Genomic DNA, 22,176 nt, shown 5'->3' with positions numbered 1-22,176 from the left:
TTATTTTATTATTATTATTATTATTATTATTATTATTATTATTATTATTATTATTAATATTAATAGTTGTACATTATTAATGATTATTATTAATTTTTTTGTACACAGTATGAGTGTCCATCTCATCATCAAAATATGAAAACTTAGTCACTGTAGTTGACACGTGTGTGTGTGTGTGTGTTGAACTAAAAGAGTATAAAAAGAAAGTAACAAATACAGTTAGCTTATCAAAAGAGACTACGTTTATGTCTGAGACTAGATATTAGTAGCTGTTGCCCAATTGCAAAGCGTTATTTGTTTAGGTCAAATATCATAAGAGAGAGCTCATATGCACCAGAAAATAATTAAACTGCAAAAGGACTCCTTACCTGCACAACGTTTGTTTATTTCTTTGCTTTTCATCAAGAAAATTTCTCCAGATTTTGTTCCCTTCAACTTGTTGGTTAAGAACAGTGAGTTACAATTCAGTAATATTATTTATTAATGATCTTATTTAGCATTATATATTTATCAATGATCTAATTATAAAATCTATGATCAGGAATCAATTTCTTGTAAAAGTATATATGTACATATATAATCAACTTCACTGTATTCAACTAAACTTGGTAGATAAAAGGGCTTGATCACTGGTATAAAAAAATCAACAATAGATAAAAACCACTTTCACTGTACATACCGTCAATCAATATATCATATCAGTAAATTTAATACAAATTCATACAATAGTTATGTTTCTATTATTGTTATCCTGAACTAACTGCATTTCACCAAAATCTCTAGTTTCTAATAATATTGAAAGATTTACACATTGAAGACCCTATAGGACTTTAAAAGTTAATAGATTCACATACATATATAAAGGCTGTATGTCTGCCAACATCTGCTCAAACAATTCAGACGCATTGAATATGTGAAGATATTAGATAGCCGTAAAATGATACTTGCAAACCAGGTTAAAAGATATCTTATATATGTAAAATCACATGCCTATATTGTGTGTGTGTGTGTGTGTGTGTGTATGTGCATGCACACATGCATATATATGTATATATATAATTAATCAATATAGGGTGGCAAAAAAATTTTGTAGAATTTTTTTGCCACCAGCGGCCTAGTGGGAAAAAATTAAATAGTCATAGACCATTTTTAAGTTCAACATCACAATCAAGGAACGGCCATAATAGGCCATTCACCCACTAGAAATAACAGCCAAAGCTTCAACCGCAAATAAAAATCAATTCCGTAAACCAGGAGAAAATTAAAAAAAATTTACCCTGTAATTTCTTATACGATGCACCGCTTCATCTACTGTTAATGGTTAAACTAACCTGATTAAATTAAATCAAGCCAATCTTCCATAGGCCCTTAGATTCATCAGTAAGAAATAGCCAAGTCGGAACAGATATTTTCACGAGGGATTTCCGACCTGCCTCGGCAATATCTGACCTAAAATTTTCAAATCATCGCACTCGCGCCAAATTTATCGGCAGCAAATAAATATAAGCCGCCGATTCCATTACGGAATAACCAGAAAATTCATAATTATCAATATAGGGTGGCAAAAAAATTTTGTAGAATTTTTTTGCCACCGCGGCCGTTCCTTGATTGTTATGTATATATATATATATATATATATAGTGCAGGTGCACGTAAAAAGCACCCACTACACTCACGGAGTGGTTGGCGTTAGGAAGGGCATCCAGCTGTAGAAACATTGCCAGATTAGACTGGAGCCTGGTGCAGCCTTCTGGCTCCCAGAACCCTGGTCGAACCGTCCAACCCATGCTAGCATGGAGAACGGACGTTAAACGATGATGATGATGATGATGATATATATATATATATATACACTCACACGTGCATCTGTGTGCACACACACACATATATATATAGAGAGAGAGAGAACAAGTATAAACACAAGTATAACACAGACAAAACAAATATACAAACTTCTAGACAAACCTATACATATATACATGCAAAAGTATATACTGACACATATATAAACACATACATACACACATACATATGCTCCAAACTACATGGTTCTAGGTTCAGTCCCACTGTGTGGCACCTTATGCAAGTGTCTTCTACTATAGCCATGGGCCGTCCAAAGCCATCCAAGCGCGATTGTTGCCAGGGCAGCTGACTGGCTCCCATGTTGGTGGCACATAAAAAGCACCATTCGAGTGTGATCGTTACCAGCGTCGCCTTAATGGCATGTGAAAAAAATATTCAAGCAAGGTCGTTGCCAGCGCTGCTCAACTGGCTCCTATGCAGGTAGCATGTAAAAAACACAATTTCAGTCTGGTCATTGCCAGTACCGCCTGACTGGCCCTCGTGCCAATGGCACATAAAAGCACCCACTACACTCTTGGAGTGGTTGGCTTTAAACTTTGTTTATTTCCAGTTAGTATAAAAGTCTGACAGGTGTTTTGATCACACCAATTGCATTTTGTTGCATATTCATATGCTGTAATTTATGCATTACAGGTGTGATCTCTTCAGGGCATAAAAGTTTGGCATTGTTTAAAGACAAATTTTCTCCTCAATTAATTTGCATTAGAGTTGTACATAGTAGTAAATTTTGAACTTTCTTCAATGAGATGTTTATCTTCAGTTTGTCTAGGTGAAATAATATCAGCAATAGACATTATTGAGGTCAGAAATTGTCCTTGGTTAGGCTGGGAGTGGTTATTCATAGAAAAATTATTTTTTTTAATGATACCACATACTTTATAGTCACAAGGCATATTGATAGAATTTCAAGTCTATTGTATTATTTGAATTTTCTGAAAGTTACTAATAGTAGTAGTGGATAGTTGTGAATCAGTAAGAAACCATATGGTCAGTTGTATTTTCAAATCTACTAACTTATTAGTTTTTACTTATATTGTTTTAAAGTGTTTTTTTAAGTTAAATTATATATAATATCATACTATAAATTGAATTTAATTCTTGTCTTTCTTATATGTGTTTCAATAATATAGTTATTGTGATGTGAAGGAGGAAAAGACAAAACGCAGAGAGAGAATTGCGGTAGTCTGACTTGTTGATCTGGAAGGATCACTCACAATGTCCACATGCTCTGTTGGCCACCATACCGTCTAACAGGTCTGCTCTCATATGCTGTCCACCACCAACTGGCCGCTCGTGCTTCACTGACCCTGCGAGCCCACTGTGGCCCTTCTGGTGGGACCCACAAGCCCCACTTCCAACAGGACATGCGTACTCCCTCACTTCTGGCTCATAACACCTCATGCCCCCACGCCAATCCGAATATCATTCAATCAACCTGCCCACACCCTCTCCTCAACCCTGACCACATGCCTTAACTTGTCTTGTAATCAGCCAGTCAGTGAGGAGGGCACCACTCCCTCTGCAACCGCCATGGGACTTCAGGCCTGGCCTCAGTTCCTGGCATGTTGCTGCTGGCTTTTTCCTTTTGTCCATTACTGTTGGCTCCATCCTCCATTGCATTGATGATCCTGTGCACATCCAAAACATGATGTGACATGCCATCTACAGACACATTGTTCCTTGTATTTACAGAGGTTATTTCCCCATTGTGATGTGCACTGCGCATTTGGAGGTTAAACTCAGATTTCTTTCCCAACCTGCACAACGGCATGCTCTTTCTCTTCTGCAGATTGTGCAGTACATGGATGTCTCCACTCATATTTGAATATTGCCCTGTGTGACACTGGCTCCTCAGCCTGTCCCAACCTGGGTGACATATTATACCAAAAAACGGCCTCAACCAGTGAAATGTGGCCCCTCTCTGCAATGGCTTTGATGGTGTGATGATACCTCTCTACAACCCCATTGCCACTTGGCTGGTATGCCACCCTTAAGAAATGGCTAACATTCCACTTGTCGAGCATTTCCCTCAGCACCTCCATGCAAAATGCAATGCCATTGTCCAGAAGCACCTCATCCACAGTGCCTCATTCTAGGAATATCTCATTTAGTATTCTTGTGATTTCCTCTGTGGTCCCCATCTTTATCTCTCTCCATATGGCAAACCACCCCAGTCTGCAGTCAACCATCGAGAGGTATGTACCCTGCTGATAGTGTTCCAGTTGTTTCCAATTGTAATCCACTGGAATGCTTCCTGCTTCATGCACACCCAGAGTGGGTTGAATGAACTGGCACCTGTCACAGCTCCCAACCACTCTCTGCACACTCTGCCTGGTCATGTCAGAGTCAACTTTCCTGGCTAGGAACAAGGTCCTGTCTACCCCCATGTGATGCATGGTATGCAGTCTCCTCAGCTCCGAGTCACTCAGTCAACAAACTGCAGCCACTCCTTGCTCCAGATCCTCTGGCACCAGCAACCAGGCTTTCTTTACTCTAGTCAGGACGTCCACTCTATTCCTCTCAGAGGGCATAAAAAACACACTCAGCCTCAGGCCAAACTCAGCAGCTAGCTCACCCAGAATTCCCAAACGGCATCTTATCAGCATCTCTGCGCCCACTTTGGTTCGCACCCTCCGCTCACCAGTGACCTCTAATCCTACCCATCTAAGTACAATGGCTGAATCAGTCCGGATCTTGATGGTATGCAGCCTCCACCTCATGGCCAGGTTCATCCCCTTCAACACAGCATCCAGCTCTGCCACATTGATGTGGTTGCAGTCATCCTTCTTCCTGAGCCAGGCCACATCCTCCACCACAACACCTCCAATTTCCATGACAACTCCTGTTACTATGCTGCTAGCATCACAGCACACGATCCCATTCTTCAATTTGGATACATACCAGTTTCCTCTTACTGGGTCCTCTGCAGTCACTCTCTCCAAGACTTCTTGCATCATGTCAGTTATCTTCTTTCCCACATTGTCACTCCACCTCACTTCTTCAGCTCGCCTCTTGAAGCTGCATGCTGTCCAGAACCATCTTGCAATCGGATAGTGTTCCAGCAGCTTCCCACACACAGAAAACAGTTCTTGCCTAGTTCTGGGATCTCATTCCCTCTCTGAAACACCAACATGTCAGCCTTGTCTCTCCATAGCTTGAGACCCTGGGCAGCTCCTCCCCCAGTAGTTTAGCCCAAAACTCTTCCGGTGGCTTATGACTTCCTTTGCTGACACTATGCTCTTGTCCACCAGAATGTTATCAATATAGGAATTGGTGGCTCTTTTCACTTTGTCCGCCTTTCCCAGAATGGTTTTGAGAACTGTCGCCATAATCTTCAGTGCTGAATTCAACCAGCTTCATTGACTGTGACACCTCCCAAACGGACAATGGCATCCATCCCCATCACCACATTGATTCCGTTCACCATGCAGTCAATAACGATCGTACACAACCCCAATCTCTTTCCTTCTACCACCATCTCCACATCACTACTTCTTCTGCATTCAACTTCCATACCGTCAACAGCCCTTACACTACTCGCTTCACTCCATTCTTCTACCACCTCTGGAGTCATTAGGGTTGTTGAGCAGCCCATGTCCATGAGGGCTCGTGACACCTTTCCGTTCGCCATGACTTCCACTATTGGCAATGACTGTATACGCACCTCTTTTCTTTCGACAGGATGACTACTGGCATAGTAGTCTCCCTTAGGCCGTTTCTCTGAATGCATTCACTAGCGATGTGGCCTGTTTTTTCTGCATCGATAGCAAATTACTCCAGGCTTCGGTTATTTGCAGCTTCTCACCATGTACAAACCCTGACACCAAAAACACGGCCCTTTGAAGGGTTGCACACATTCCTTCCTCTCTGCCGCTCTGTTTGACCCCTTCTCGTTGTTGAAGTCGCTGCTAAAGGCGTCATCCTGCAATACAAGGTGAGGACTCTGGCCTGAGATATTACCTCTACCATTGCCATGGAGTGAATATTCAGCAGCTTTTGCAGTTTGACCAACACATGGTCAGGAAATCCTGCCACAAATGCTAATTTAACCGTTTGTTCCAATGCATCATCTTCGTATCCCGTAAGTTTGGCCAATCTCTTGATTTCATTGGAAAACACTTCGCTTTCCCCAGTCGACCATATGCCATAAATGGCCCTTCAGTGAAAGCCTCTATCAGCCAGACTTCTATTTTCTCTGTGCTTAACTAGTCTTTCTCCTCCATTTTCAGGTATAGCACCAACGCTGATCCATCAAGGTACAATGGTATGAAACTTGCTAGGTCATCTATACTGTGGAGTCTTGCCACTAACTTAATTTTTTTCAACCATGCAGTGACGTTTCCCTCACCACAAAATGGCCTAACCGTCTTGCTTGAAATATGGACCATACCCATCATTTTTTTTTTTGTGCCAAAATAGCTTGTGATGTGAGGGAGGAAAAGATGGAAAGCAGAGAGAGAATTGCGGTAGTCTCACCTGTCAATCTGGAAGGGTCACTCACAATGTCCACATGCTCTTTCTGCCACTGTACCATGTACTCTGTCTGCTGCTGTACCATCTAACAGGTCTGCTCTCGTATGCTGTTCACCACCAACTGACCACTCGCACCTCACCGACCCCACATGCCCACCACAGCCCTTTTGGTGGGACCCACAGGCCCCACTTCCAACAGGACATGCATCCTCCCTCACTTCCGGTCCTTCCCCTACAACATAGCCTGGCTCATAACACCACAGTTATTAGAGTTGAGTTTAGAAAAACAGTTTATGGATCTTATATAAATTTCAATTATCTGAATTTTTTTAAAAAGAAACCTTTGTATACGCAAGCAATTAAGACTTCTTTTTCTCTAGTGTTAACTAATTTATTTTTCAAAGTAAAAGTTTGGTATAATTATAATTTAACATTTGAGATAGAAAAGATCAACTGACAACCACTAAGGAAACTGAAACTTCATTTAAGCTCCATGTAATCAGCAAAATGGCACTCTGTATTTGGTAAGATGCTTTCCTGGCAAGCATGGTTCGAGTTCTGTCTGCAAATCTGTTGCAAATTGGTTCTTATAATGTCTAATATCATTATCCTTGTTTTGTTGGTTTATTATATTTAATTTAAAGAAAATATTGTTAATTACAAATAATCTCTCTATTATTTTTCTGCCTTCACAGAAATGCTCAATTTTTTCTGCTCTAAGTACATTCAGAAATTGTAATTTGCTTGAAATTCTGGAGAATATCCTGATATTGATTCAACTCTTTTGAAACTATATTTTGACAAACTTTGTTACCACAGAAATTATCAAGAATGAGTGCTGTCAGTAAGTTCATCAAAATCTTTTTTTTTTTTTCTAAAAATCTATTTAAACTACAAATATATTCTTCATAGTAATCCTGAGTGGCAGCAGCAGTATTTAATTTCTTTTCTCCGAGTTGAAATCTGGCTTCAATTAACTTTACCTTTTACTTTATAAAGTGAGTGGTAGAGGTAATTTTCATGTTCAAGGATCAACTGAAGAGTTCATTGGTTGACCAAGACACTTTCATCAAATGTGACAAAATGAGACTAATTTTTCAACATAGGTCCCCCTTCTCATTCACACACTTCTTCCATTGGTGATGCAGTACCTGTGTCCAATTAGTGAAGAAGCTTTTATCCTGTTAGTCAAAGAAGTATTGAACAGCAGTTGTGACATCATCACTGCAATACTGCTTCCCGGCCAAGTGTTTTTTCATGTAGGGGAACAGATGATAATAAAATGGGGCCCAAATCAGAATAGGGAGGGTGATCAACCAGTTCAAAGCCACAGTCACACATGAAACCAAGAACTTGTGTGTTGAAGCATTGCTGTAATGAACAAGATCCCTTTTGTCAGTTTCCTGAGTGTTTGGTTTTCATGCCCTTTCGTAACTCCCTTTGCAAGCTGGCACAGTACTCTCCATAAATGGTGAGGTTCTTTTGAAGATAGTCAACAAACATAATGCTTTTTGCATCCCTAAAACCTGTGGCTGTCACCTTCCTTGTAGCTGAAACAACTTTGACCTTTTTTGGAGCAGGTGAGGAGTAGTGTTTCCACTGCATGGATTGTCTCTTTAACTCTACCTCAATGTGATGAACATAACACTCATCCTGGCATAGGAAATGTCCAGGGAAACCAACTGTATCTATCTGAGACAATGTCATATATATGCCATTATCTGAAACATTTGTCTGAGGTTTTGTTATTCCCTTTTAAAACATGCTACTAACTCTGACAGTGAAAGTGCATGATCTAGGGCTTCGGGTGTTCCACTCACAATTGCAAGCTTGTGGTTTCAATTTCTGGACTGGGTAGTGCATTGTGTTCTTGAGAAAAACACTTCATATAACTCCAGTCCACTCAGCTGTAAATGTTATGGACTAGTACTCCTTCAATGGACCGGTGTCCCTTTCAGAAGGAAAACTGGGATCTCAGTCATTTATATGCCATGGAAACTGAGTAACCAGTCCTATGAGTTCAAGGAACTGCAACATTAATATCTTAGGGTCTTACTAGTTACTACTTCTAGGTCACTGACTTAACATAACTTCACCTGTATTGTGCTGACTACTGCTGTTGTACCTGCAATCTGGGTTCAATTCCTGATCAATTATAATTATTTTACTTATTGATGAAGAATTACACATAATTCTTCATCTCTTAAATATAGAACTGAAATGGTGTTGGTATGTTTACATCCCTACAACTTAGCAGTTCAGCAAAAGAGATTGATTGAATAAATACCAGTCTTAAAAAGAAATAGTATTGGGGTCGATTTATTTGACTAAAAATTCTTCAAGGCAGTATTCCCAGCATGGCCAGTCTAATGGCTGAAGTAAAAAATTTAAAAGAGTAACCCACTGATGGATACCATGGGGTCAAGCAATTGATCCCACTTCCACCATTACTGCAATGACAATGGGGAAGCTGTGTTAAATATGCATTTTCCTCATTTGATATTACAGATACCAACATCCATGGAAAAGTTGTCATTGTAACGGGTGCATCAAGTGGAATCGGTTGTGCAATTGCAGAAGCCTTTGTTAAAGCAGGTGCAAATGTTGCTATGGCTGCTCGCAGGGAAGATAAGCTGCAGGAATTATGCAAGAAGTTCTCAGAAGGTGCTCAAGGCCAAGTCATTGCCGTTAAAACAGATGTTATTGACAAACAGCAGGTATGAAAGTTACTTTTTACTATGGCTTCTTCAGCGCATCAAGGGACATAAACAAACTAACACGAGTTGTCAAGTTGTGGGGAAACAAACACAAGCATGAAGATACACACACACACACACACACACATATATATATATATATATATATATATATATATATATATATACATGTATACATGACAGGCTTCCTGATAGTTTCCATCTACCAAATTCACTTACAAGGCATTGGTCAACTCAGGTCTATAATAGAAGACTTTGCCTAAAGGACTTTACAGGGAGAATAAACATGAAAGTACAGAAAAACAGAAAACACACACAGAATGGACACAGACAAGCTTAAGCCCCTCATCAGTTATTGACCAAATATCATCACAATTTTGACACGAAATTTAAAGTGTGTTACATTAAAATAATTTCCACCATAAAAGCAAGATAATGAAAACAAGAAAAGCTACAATAGCAATACCAACAATCAATAATGGAAAAAAAACAACTGTTGTCAATGTTTTTTTTTTTTCTTGCAGGTGAAAGAGCTTGTTCGACATACAGAATGTTCTTTTGGACCAGTTGATATTTTGGTCAATTGTGCTGGTACTTCATATTACACATTGATGAAAAACCATAAAGAAGATGAATGGGATAGTATGATAGACACTAATTGCAAGGTAAATCATTTAATATGTACCTGTATAAAGAAACATACAGTATACACATGTAGACATAAAACTATATACACCTGCACACAGATACATACAATACAGACCTGCAAAGAGTCACATAACAGTACACTGTATATATACATATCTGTAACATGCAAACATACAAAACATACATATATATATATATATATATAATATATATATATATATATATATATATATATATCCCCTCTCTCTCTTTTGGAGAGGCACTGAGCAGCTATACGCACACATACACACACGGCAGTAACTTCCACCTGCCGAATTCAATCACAAAGCTCCGGTCGGCTCGGGGCTATAGTGGAAGACACCTACCCAAAGTGCCATGCAGTGGGACTGAACCCGAAACCATGTAGCTAGGAAGCAAGCTCCCTAACCACACAGCCATATATATATATATATAATATATATATATTGTTGTATTTCGGAATGGTCATTTTGCCAGTTTAGCCAATAAAAACACACGCACTATATATTTGGTGTTACTTTGCTTCAGTGTTATTTATTTTTTACATTAAACTTAATCTAAACTGGCAAAATGACCATTCCGAAATACAACAATATCTGTTTCAACACACGATTTCACATAAAAAATCTTGCACAACAAATATATAAACGTATATATATATATATATATATACTAAATAATTAGGGTTCAGCAACGATTTGCCTCACCACACCGAATTTAGAAATAGCAGTCAAAGTGGTGAGGCAAATCGTTGCTGAACCCTAATTATTTAGTATTACTTAAACTTACCATGAATTGGTCTTTTACATGCCGAATTCTACTTGGTGAAATTACTGATTACTTCTTAATTAATTAATTTCACCCTTTGCCTTGTGTGTATGTGTGCATATAGCTGCTCAGTGCCTCTCCGAAAGGGAGAGAGGGAATGCTTTTAATAAATTGTATTGAATTTTTGAAAAATATAAAACTGGAAAAATGAACACCATTTCATTTTTGTTTTTTCAGGGTGTGACTAACTGTATTGGTGCTGTCCTTGATGGGATGATAAAGAAAAAGTCTGGTCATATCGTCAACATATCCTCTGATGCAGGAAGAAAAGTATATAGCTTTGTTTTAGCTTTATATATCATCACTTCATTTATCTGCGTTGTTGTAGTATTAGGAATATTTCACACTGTGCAGATTAATTGTGTGGAATAATTTAGAATATAAGTTTGCTGCAAGACATGTTAGAGATGCCTGATTGTGAGGTCTTCATTTTATGAATATAACAAACATTATTGAATGAAAGCATATGGATTTCATTTCCCTACTCTCCTGAGGAAAAAAGGACAAATCTTGGTGTTATAGGTGGAAGTACAGGCTAGTATTGTATAGATTTTCATCGTTTATTTCTGATGATGGACCATTGTACCAGAAATATATAAAGGTTGTTAAACTTCTTCCTTTTCACATTGTAAAAAGCTCTTTGTTTTTTAATATTTTGCTATTTTACTTCTTTATGCCAATGGCTTCAAAGAAACTATATTACTATATATATATATCAGGATGCCATGATAGATCGTTAGCTCCTACATGCATTTTTTTCTCTCCTTGTTTTTTTCTGTGTATCTTTCTGTCGAAGAGCATAGGTTCGAAACATAAAAGACTTTTTCTATTTCCATTCCTGAGCGCTATACTAATACATTTGTTTGTTTGTACTCCATCTGCCTTCGTCTTTTGTTTATTTTTGTAAACTTTCCCGTTATATATATATATATATATATGTAGCAAGGCACAAGAAGCCAACACCATTTTGTACGATATCTCGCCAGTAGCCATTACCATGTCTGAGACAGGAGTGAGATCTCGCCTGCCACCATTTGCCATACGCAAGACGATGGCGAGACTCTTGTTGGCGAGACTATTGAAGCAGGAGAATTAAGACATTCACCCTTTTTCTTCCTTCTCGCTTACACTGAGAAACACTGCAAGCTGGTAGCTCACAGCGGATTCTTATCCCACTCTAACTTCACCTGTTGTCTCCAGATGTAATGTACCTCACATGCCTCATGCTAGTAGGGTGCTAAGAGCACCATCCATGGTGATCATTGCTTGAGCGACTCACTGGCTTCCGTGCCGGTGGCACATAAAAGGCACCATTTGAGCGTGATCGTTACCAGCGTCGCCTTACTGGCACTTGTGCCAGTGGCACGTGTAAAAACTTTCGAGCAAGGGCGATGCCAATATCGCCTGACTGGCCCTCGTGCCGGTAGCACGTAAAAAGCACCCACTACACTCTCGGAGTGGTTGGTGTTAGAAAGGGCATCCAGCTGTAGAAACTCTTCCAGATCAAGATTGGAGCCTGGTGCAGCTATCTGGTTCGCCAGCCCTCAATCAAATCGTCCAACCCATGCTAGCATGGAAAGCGGACGTTAAACGATGATGATGATGATGATGATGATATATATATATATATAAATATATATACATATATATATAAAGAGAAAAACAACTAGTTTTAAATGTCTGAGTGAGGATATGCAATAACAGTACCAAACAGTAAACTTTATTTACCAACAGAATGTGGCAATCTTACACAGTAAAGTGTTGGACAATGTTATTACTGTTTAGCCCCAGGAAAACCTCTTTTCAGCTGACTACCAACACACAGTTTGTGTCTGTTTAGCATGAGCAAGGGAGGTTATCGCTCCCATTTCTAGCCTTCGTGATTCTAAGACCTAAGTTTCTGGATTGTTTCCCTTGCTCAAACTATATGGACACAAACTGTGTGTCGATAGCCAGCTGGAAAAGAGGTTTTCTTGGGGCTAAACAATAGTAACATTGTCCTGTGTAGGACTGCCACATTCTATTGACAAATAAACTTAACTATAAATATAAATATATATATATATATATATAAAGTATATATATATATATATACACACACACACACATACACACAGGGTCATCGAAAAAGGTTTCTGTGATTTCAAAATGAAATAACTAAGTCTGTATTAAAAGTATACTATTTATTTACACACCAAAACACAGAAAATCTTAAATTTTTTTTACATTACTTCGTAGATTTCGATATGAGCTCCTCTAGTCGCACGGTAAACATCTAATCGATAGTCAACCTCCTTCCAGGTGGCTGAATCATTTCGCATGGATTCTCTCTCTTAAATGTCGCAGATCCCGGTTTTTTTTTCTGAGTAGACAATATTCTTAAGATAACCCCAAAAGAAAAAAAATCCAAAGGAGTCAGATCAGGGCTTCTAGGTGACCACAAAACAGGGTCATTCCTTCCAATCCAAAGGCCAGGGAATCTGTTGTTGAGAGCTTGTTGCACATTATAGCTGTAGAGAACCTGCACTCCGTCCTGCTGGAAAATTACACGATTTCCCTTTTCTCTTTCAATGACTGCAATTTGAGGGAACACATACATTTCTAAAACGTCCAAGTAACTAGCGTCCGTAATCGTGTTTTCTGCAAACATAAAAGGGCCAACAACACTACAGGGAAGGAGTTCACACTACACATTAACCTTGGGCAAATCATGGCCGTACTGGAAAGCTCCATTGGTTTGCTGAGCTCTCCATATCTAACTGTTATGTCAGCTAACACGACCATTAATGTGGAACGTTGCTTCATCACTAAATAGAATTCTGTCAAGATAACTATCATTGTCATCAGTTTCTCTTAGCATCAATACAGCAAATCCGACACGTTTAAGCCTATCTTTCTCCTTAATTTTATGTTTCATACTCTTTACTCTTTTACTTGTTTCAGTCATTTGACTGCGGCCATGCTGGAGCACTGCCTTTAGTCGAGTAACTCGACCCCGGGTCTTATTCTTTTGTAAGCCCAGTACTTATTCTATCGGTCTCGTTTGCCGAACCGCTAAGTTACGGGGACCTAAACACACCAGCATCGGTTGTCAAGCGATGTTGGGAGGGGACAAACACAGACACACACACACATACATATATATATATATATATATATATATATATATATATAATATATATATATATACATACGACGGGCTTCTTTCAGTTTCCGTCTACCAAATCCACTCACAAGGCTTTGGTCAGCCCGAGGCTATAGTAGAAGACACTTGCCCAAGGTGCCACGCAGTGGGACTGAACCCGGAACCATGTGGCTGGTAAGCAAGCTACTTACCACAAAGCCACTCCTGTGCCATTTGAATTTTGTAAGCATGCAAGTCTTTGGCGTTTATACAGCACATTTTGAATCGTTGTCTTAGGCATATAAAGTTCCAAACTGCATTGAGCAATGGACTTTTTAAGACTATGCAAACACAACAGTCTCAAACGCTCCACATTCTCGTCCCACGTGCGTGGCCAGCCTGGCGATTTCTTAATCTTTACATTTCCAGTTTCGTTAAACCAACGAACAGTGGTTTTGTCTGTAGGTGGATCTCGTCCATAAGTCGCCGAAAATGATATTGCACTAAAACAACTGACTTATACTCGGCCTACCTATTTCTTTATTACCCACAAGGGGCTAAACATAGAGGGGACAAACAAGGACAGACATAGGTATTAAGTCGATTACATTGACCCCAGTGCGTAACTGGTACTTAATTTATCGACTCCGAAAGGATGAAAGGTAAAATCGACCTGGGCGGAATTTGAACTCACAACGTAACGGCAGACGAAATACTGCTAAGCATTTCGCCCGACGTGCTAACGTTTCTGCCAGTTCGCCGCCTTATATACTCAGCATGCCACAACACACATTGCGCTTTCTGCTGTACAGTCGCCATTATTGTCATGGAGTGACTGATCAGATGTTCACTAGTGAAACAGTGGCAAATATCAAAACTCCTATTGTTGTTATACAGTCCCACATTGATTTCATACAGATTGCTTGCTTACAGCTTGTGCAATTAACAACCAAAAATAAGGCGGGGTGCTGGCAGAATCGATAGCACACCAGGCGAAATGCTTAGCGGTATTTCGTCTGCATTACGTTGTGAGTTCAAATTCCGCCGAGGTCAACTTTGCCTTTCATCCTTTCGGGGTCGACTAAATAAGTACTAGTTACGCACTGGGGTCGATATAATCGACTTAATCCGTTTGTCTATCCTTGTTTGTCCACTCTGTGTTTAGCCCCTTGTGGGTAGTAAAGAAATAGGTATTTCGTCTGTCGCTACGTTCTGAGTTCAAATTCCGCGAGGTCAACTTTGCCTTTCATCCTTTTGGGGTCGACTAAATAAGTACTAGTTACGCACTGGGGTCGATATATCGACTTAATCCGTTTGTCTGTCCTTGTTTGTCCACTCTGTGTTTAGCCCCTTGTGGGTAGTAAAGAAATAGGTATTTCGTCTGTCGCTACGTTCTGAGTTCAAATTCCGCCGAGGTCAACTTTGCCTTTCATCCTTTCGGGGTCGACTAAATAAGTACTAGTTACGCACTGGGGTCGATATAATCGACTTAATCCGTTTGTCTATCCTTGTTTGTCCACTCTGTGTTTAGCCCCTTGTGGGTAGTAAAGAAATAGGTATTTCGTCTGTCGCTACGTTCTGAGTTCAAATTCCGCCGAGGTCAACTTTGCCTTTCATCCTTTCGGGGTCGACTAAATAAGTACTAGTTACGCACTGGGCTCGATATAATCGACTTAATCCGTTTGTCTATCCTTGTTTGTCCACTCTGTGTTTAGCCCCTTGTGGGTAGTAAAGAAATAGGTATTTCGTCTGTCGCTACGTTCTGAGTTCAAATTCCGCCGAGGTCAACTTTGCCTTTCATCCTTTCGGGGTCGACTAAATAAGTACTAGTTACGCACTGGGCTCGATATAATCGACTTAATCCGTTTGTCTATCCTTGTTTGTCCACTCTGTGTTTAGCCCCTTGTGGGTAGTAAAGAAATAGGTATTTCGTCTGCCGCTACGTTCTGAGTTTAAATTCCGCCGAGGTCGAATTTGCCTTTCATCTTTTCGGGGTCGATTAAATAAGTACCAGTTACGCACTGGAGTAATTGACTTAATCCGTTTGTCCTCTCTGTGTTTATCCCCTTGTGGGTAGTAAAGAAATAGGTATTTTGTCTGTCTATACATTCTGAGTTCAAATTCTGCCACGGTTGAATTTGCCTTTCATCCTTTCAGGGTCAACAAATTAAGTACCAGTTGCGTACTGAGGTCGATCTAATCGACTTGCTCCACCTTCCCCAAAATTTCGGGCCTTGTGCCTAGAGTGGAACTGACAACTAAAATCACAGAAACCATTTTCCAATGACCCTGTATATATATCACCATCATCATCGTTTAACGTTGATGATGATGATGATATATATATATATATATATACACACATATATATATATTTGTATGAATATATATTTATTATATCATCATATATATATTTTTTATCATCATCATTTAACATCCGGTTTCCATGCTGGCAAGGGGCTTGACAGTTTGACAGAATCTGGTGAGCCTCAGGCTATGCCAGGCTTTATTGTTACCTTCGGTAAGGTTTCTATGGCTGGGTGCTCTTTTTCATGCCAACCATTTTACAGGGGTACTGTGCTTTTTTCCCTGTCACTGGCACTAGTGAGTGACTAGTAACTTGTAAAACAGAAAAGGAACAGTGGGGAAAAAATCTATGACTATAGAGGAGTAGAGTATTTGAGAGAGTGGGAGGGCTTTATGGCAGGTGTTGAAATGCTGAAGTATGATAGAGAAAAAAGCACAGGTATCATATATATGTATATATATATACACCCAGAACCTCGCTTAAAGCTTAGGAGTGAAATTTAGGATTTCTCAGTAGCTAAAAAGTGTCAGGAGAAGGTCACCCAAGAGTCATGGACCTGGCTCCCTAAGCATGTAAGAAGCTGAAGGCCAAAGCGCTTGCCTGAGAGGAATTTCTTTTCTGAAGACTTTCTGCTGTTCAGCTCATTAGATTGTTTCTTACTGCAACATTCCTTTATTTCTTCAGTTCTTATTCTTCCAAGGTCAATAAAATAAGTACCAATCATCAAGACAGGCTAACTGACTGAAACCACCTATAAACTATGCAGACTTGCCCCTTGTTAAAATGAATATTCCACAGAGACCATTTGTTTGGTGTTACTGATTCAACACTGACTCTCTTAATACAGATATTTTAATGTTCCTTTTGTTCTCACCTCCTTCTCTATCTCTCCTCTTCTGTTTATGTGCATAATCATATTTCTCCTTATGTATCTGGAGAGAGGGAAAGTGTTTATGTCCATCATGTTCAATTATTAAATTGTAATGTCCTTTTACTCTTTCTGCCTATGTATCTTTGTGTGCAGACGTGTCCAGCCCCACAAAATAATAGTCATCAACACAAGCTGAATAACTAATCATTTGTGCCAAATCATCTATGCCCAAAGAGCAGCAACAAATCAGCTCATCACATCAGTGACTTGTTTTCAATTCTAAATTGCACCCACTTCATCGCACATTGATAATACCTTTCAGAAAGGCATCAACCACATCTAATCAAATTTTTTGTCATAAATCTGAAACCACATGTCTAATAAAAATATATATATATTTATTTATAGATTTATCATTGTTTGATTTCACTTTTTCAATATCAGTGTCAATCGATACTGGAAAAAGTATATGTATTTGTGAAGGGAACCGACTTCTCATCGACAATTATGATTGTCACACGCCGATGACGGGTCAATACCCTGAAACTCGAGTCCGTGTGTATCATAAGTTGAAGACGGAAAGGATGGCTTCCCTTCGCAAATACTGATAGGGCACAGAAAGTGTGTCTATAGCCAGCTGGAGGAGGTGTCCTCCTGGGGCTACAAACTACAGTAGCATCCACCCTTAGGGGTTAGCCATATTCAAATGGCAAATATACGTCACTATATATTTATTATTTTCTCCCAATCCCTATTTTTCAGGGGTTTCCTGGTTTAGCTGTATATTCTGGATCAAAATTCTTTGTTGAAGGTTTATCCCAAGCTCTAAGACTAGAAGTGGCTTCCTTGGGAATACGAGTAACATGTCTTCAACCAGGTGACGTGGAAACAGAGATATTAAATCATACAACAGATCAAGAGGTATCTAGCATTTAATTCCTTTCACTGCTTACCTAGAACAAACATAAATAAAATACAAGTACAATGATGTTCTTCCAAAATCTTTGGTTCCAAAGCTTTTCTGGGTTACTTATTTTTGCAAACTGAGAGTGATCACATTGACCTACACACTCTCAAACAAATATCAAATTTACTTAATTGATTAAATGAAATACAAGTACTTGTTATTTATACAGATTATAGAAGATTCTGAACCGTTGGCATTTGGAAAGTTGGTGTTGTACTTGCATCAGATTCCTAAAAGGTTTGAATAGGATAATTAATATTAGCTGTTTCACTACTCATTGTGACATTAGACAAATTTCCAGACTGATGCTCAATTTGACAAGAATAAAGTAAAAGTTTACACTATGTATTTTGATCTTTCTTATCCGCTCAGTCAAAGTCGACTCTCGGTTACTTGATGGATCAGTGTTCTCCAGCCAGTTCTATCCTGGGTCGCTCCTTTCAGATTGGCTATGGCCATTCCCGTGTCACTCTTAATGGTGTCAAGCCAGAGGGTTCTTGGTCGGCCTCTTCCTCTCTTGCCACTGACCATTCCGAGCATGATTGACCAAAATATGCTAATCTATGCTTGGTAATTCTAGCTTCCAGCGACAGATTCAGCTTGATCTGGTTAAGAACTTCCCCATTGGTGTATTTTGATAGCCAATATCAAAACATCAATTTCCAAAAGTTTATATTAAAATATCATATTTTACTATGAAAATCTAATACTGAACTGAGCTATCACATGGACAATATGATATCGAGGTCGTTTTGGCTCTAAAAAATGTGACACCAAAGATGAAAGCTATAGCTGTTTTGGCCATTTTTTTTAGTTTAGTCCACATTACTCCATAAGGAGCATATGGCTACAACCATTTCATACCAGTTTTTGGTCCATCCCCCACACATCCCTTCCAGGTTTTAGGTCATCTAACTTTCCTCTTTCCTTCAGGCTGTCAGTCTAACACTTGTCTTGCAATGCTGTTTGAAAACTTCCTTAGTGTTACCAATCCAGCCCCATTTCCTTTTTAGAATTTCTTGATCGATGGGAGTTCATCTTGTTCTATTTCACAGACTTCTGTTTGAAATTTTCTCTCGCCACAAGATCTTGAGGATGTAGTGCAGACATTTGTTGACAAAGGCCTGTAGATTACTCTTTATGGCTTTAATGACCCTCCAAATTTCTAACCCATCAAGAATGACCTTGACATTGGAATTGAAGAAGTGAATTTTTGTTTTGAAAGAGATGGCTTTGAACAAGACCAGTTGAAAACTGCAGATCCCAGACCTCACATCCTCCTCTGTTCCACTTGTCTTTGAGAATTAGATAAAACTAAATAATAGCATATAAATATCAGGTTTAAAAACCCTTTGGATAGAAAAAAGCTGCCTGTTGGAGAGAAAACTACATCTTTTGTAAATTTAATAGACATTCCACTATTGGTCCAAAGCAATCCTTCAAATTTCTCCACCCATTTTACAAGCTTTCTTCTTACCAATGAGAATTTTAAAAATAACCATTGAATAGAAATGTCCCACAGGCAGCCTTTCACTTTTTCTATCTTGAAGGGTTTTTAACCCAGTATTTACATGTTATTATTTGGAACTTCATCAATAAAACCTAATTATTTCATGCCCCTCAAAGTTTGTAAATCAACATCATCATCATCATCGTTTAGCGTCCGTTTTCCATGCTAGCATGGGTTGGATGGTTCAACTGGGGTCTGGGAAGCCCGAAGGCTGCACCATGCCCAGTCTGATCTGGCAGTGTCTCTACAGCTGGATGCCCTTCCTAACGCCAACCACTCCATGAGTGTAGTGGGTGCTTCTTACGTGCCACTGACACAGGTGCCAGGCGAGGCTGGCAACGGCCACGATCGGATGGTGTTTGTTACGTGCCACCGGCATGGAGGCCAGTCAATGCGGCACTGGCTACGGCAACGTTCGGATAGTTACATAAACAATGTACTTCATATTATCAACCTTCTTACATCGCTATTTCTTCTTCTTGCATTACCTACTTTAAAAGCATAGCTTATTACACCTGACTAGTTGATTCTAAGTTTACTTATAGATGTATTTTCATTTTTCTTCCATTTTACAGGCAATTAATTTGTATGATATTCACAATAAAATAAAGATATTAGAGCCTGATGATGTTGCACAAGCTTGCATTTACGCTACATCACAACCAGAATATGCTGCCGTTAACGAAATTCTTATACAGCCCAGGGAAGCACCAATGTAATGTAATTATACACAGTTCAAATTTGTTATTAAAAAACCTAGGAAAGGAAGCTAAATCAAATTATGAAAGCCAACAACGATTTTTATGTTATTTTGAATTGATATTAGATAATTGAACACAATTTGCTAAAATGATCTAAAAATGAATTTGAACAACTATTTTTATGCTATTTTGAATATCATGAACATAATTTGCTAAAATAATCTAAAATGAATTTGATTTACTCTAAATAATTTTAAGATTAATAGGGACCTTAAAAACATTTTGGAATGTAATTTTTAATTAAATCATTGATATATAAGTCTATTTGTGTGTTCTGGTTTCACATTTTAAAACGTTAAATATTCTGGGTATTGGAAGAGAGTATCTTGCTATGATAAAGGCAGTGGCAGAAATGATAGAGCAAGACTCTAAATTGTAGTGTTTAGGTCCACTTTTCTGTGTTCTGTATTTAAATATTACTCAGATTCACTTTACTCTTCAGCCCTCCACAGTTAATAAATCGAGTATCAATAATAGAATGAGGATGAGACAATCAACAAAATTTTGCCCTTTACCTAATCATAGGAAAGCAATATTTTGCTGTAATATCTTGCAAACTCAAAAGGTGTTTCAATATCTGAAATGTCCTATTTAGAAAGAAACATCATTTTCAAACTATTTCAACCGTTATTACAAGAAATAATAGCGAATCATTTTCTCTACTTTTGTATAAACTTAATTTTCCCTTAAACTTAAATTCACATCATCATCATCATCATCATCGTTTAGCGTCCGCTTTCCATGCTATGGAGATCAAATATTACTGGAGTAGTTAATCAACATTATCATCATTTAATGTCACTGTTTTATGCTGGCATGAGTTGGACACTTTGACAGGCTTTTATGGGTCCAAGGATTGTATCGTGCACCAGTGTCTGCTTTGGCATGGTTTCTATGACTAGATGCCCTTCTAAATGCCAACCATTTTATAGCAAGCATATACTAGAAGCATCTTGCATGCCACTGACATTGGTGAGGCCATCCTGTAGCTCACAAGACTATGAAACCTGAGAGGTGGGGATCACAGCATCTTTAAGTTTGGAGATGAGGGTTAAGGTATGAGAGGTGGGACAGAGCAGGTTCTTGTTAAATAAATAAATAAATAATGGGAGAAAGAACAATGGATTAAGTTTTGTTTGCAGAAAAAAACAATAATAGAAAAGAAAAAAAAAACAAGAAACAACAACACAAGAGTACTTTTCTAAATTGATATTTTTAAGATATAATGATTAATTTAATGAAATGACAGGAATGAAGAGGAAAAAATGTTTACTTGATGAAAGTTTTAGATTGATGTAGTCTCTGGTAAAATATCAGAGAATGGTTTGTGAATACATTTTTTTTCGTTTTTGCTTTAAATCATTTTATATGAATACATTTTTTTTCTTTTTTGTGGTTGTGGTAGGATGAAGAATTGTCATTTTTGTGAATGAAAAACCATATTTATAGCATGACATATTTTTTCTTCCTTTCACCAAGGAAAGGTGCTTGAAACCATATCAAAATATTTACACAATGCTAACTGTTTCATTTATCTATCTCTCTCAAAATAATAATGGCTTCAAATCTTGGCACAAGGCCAGCAACTTCGGAGGAAGGGGAAAGGTGATCACATCAACCCCAGTGTTCAACTGGTACTTATTTTATCGACCCCGAAAGGATGAAAGGCAACACTGACTTTGGCAGAATTTGAACTTAGAATATAAAGGCCGATGAAATGTCACTAAGCATTTCATCTGACATATAAATTTTTGCCAGCTCGCTGTCTCATAATAGTAATAATAATAATAATAATCCTTTCTACTGGAAGCACAAGGCCTCAAATCTGGGGGAAGGGATTAAGTCGATTACATTGACCCCAGTGCACAACTGGTACTTATTTAATCAACCCTGAAAGGATGAAAGGCAAAGTCGACCCTGGCAGAATTTGAACTCAGAATGTAGCGACAGACGGAATACCACCACTAAGCATTTTTCCCAGAGTGTTAATAATAATCCTTTCCTACTATAGGCAGAAAGCTTGAAATTTTGTGGGGAGTGGATAAGTCAATTACATCAACCCCAGAGTTCAACTGGTACTTATTTTAT

General features: G+C 38.6%; 1 protein-coding gene across 1 annotated transcript; it reads left to right on the top strand.

Annotated features, from left to right (window-relative positions):
- Nucleotides 1-7,034: 7,034 nt before the first annotated feature.
- LOC115218371 (uncharacterized oxidoreductase SSP0419-like) lies at nucleotides 7,035-20,637 on the top strand. The gene is made up of 6 exons (XM_029788140.2): nucleotides 7,035-7,180; nucleotides 8,845-9,053; nucleotides 9,578-9,718; nucleotides 10,725-10,817; nucleotides 17,613-17,771; nucleotides 19,903-20,637. The coding sequence occupies exons 1-6, from the start codon at nucleotides 7,168-7,170 to the stop codon at nucleotides 20,044-20,046; spliced, it is 759 nt and encodes a 252-aa protein (XP_029644000.1). The 5' UTR covers nucleotides 7,035-7,167; the 3' UTR covers nucleotides 20,047-20,637.
- Nucleotides 20,638-22,176: the final 1,539 nt, after the last annotated feature.

The sequence above is a fragment of the Octopus sinensis genome, linkage group LG13, assembly GCF_006345805.1.
Source record: "Octopus sinensis linkage group LG13, ASM634580v1, whole genome shotgun sequence".
Classification (NCBI taxonomy): Eukaryota; Metazoa; Mollusca; class Cephalopoda; order Octopoda; family Octopodidae; genus Octopus; species Octopus sinensis.
This window is presented reverse-complemented; position numbering and strand designations above follow the sequence as displayed.

What these genes read in the sequence shown, in the direction of transcription:
- LOC115218371 (XM_029788140.2), top strand. An exon ending in ATGTTATTGACAAACAGCAG is followed by an intron (nt 9,054 to 9,577) that starts GTATGAAAGTTA and finishes TTTTTCTTGCAG; the next exon opens with GTGAAAGAGCTTGTTCGACA. An exon ending in CCTCTGATGCAGGAAGAAAA is followed by an intron (nt 10,818 to 17,612) that starts GTATATAGCTTT and finishes CCTATTTTTCAG; the next exon opens with GGGTTTCCTGGTTTAGCTGT.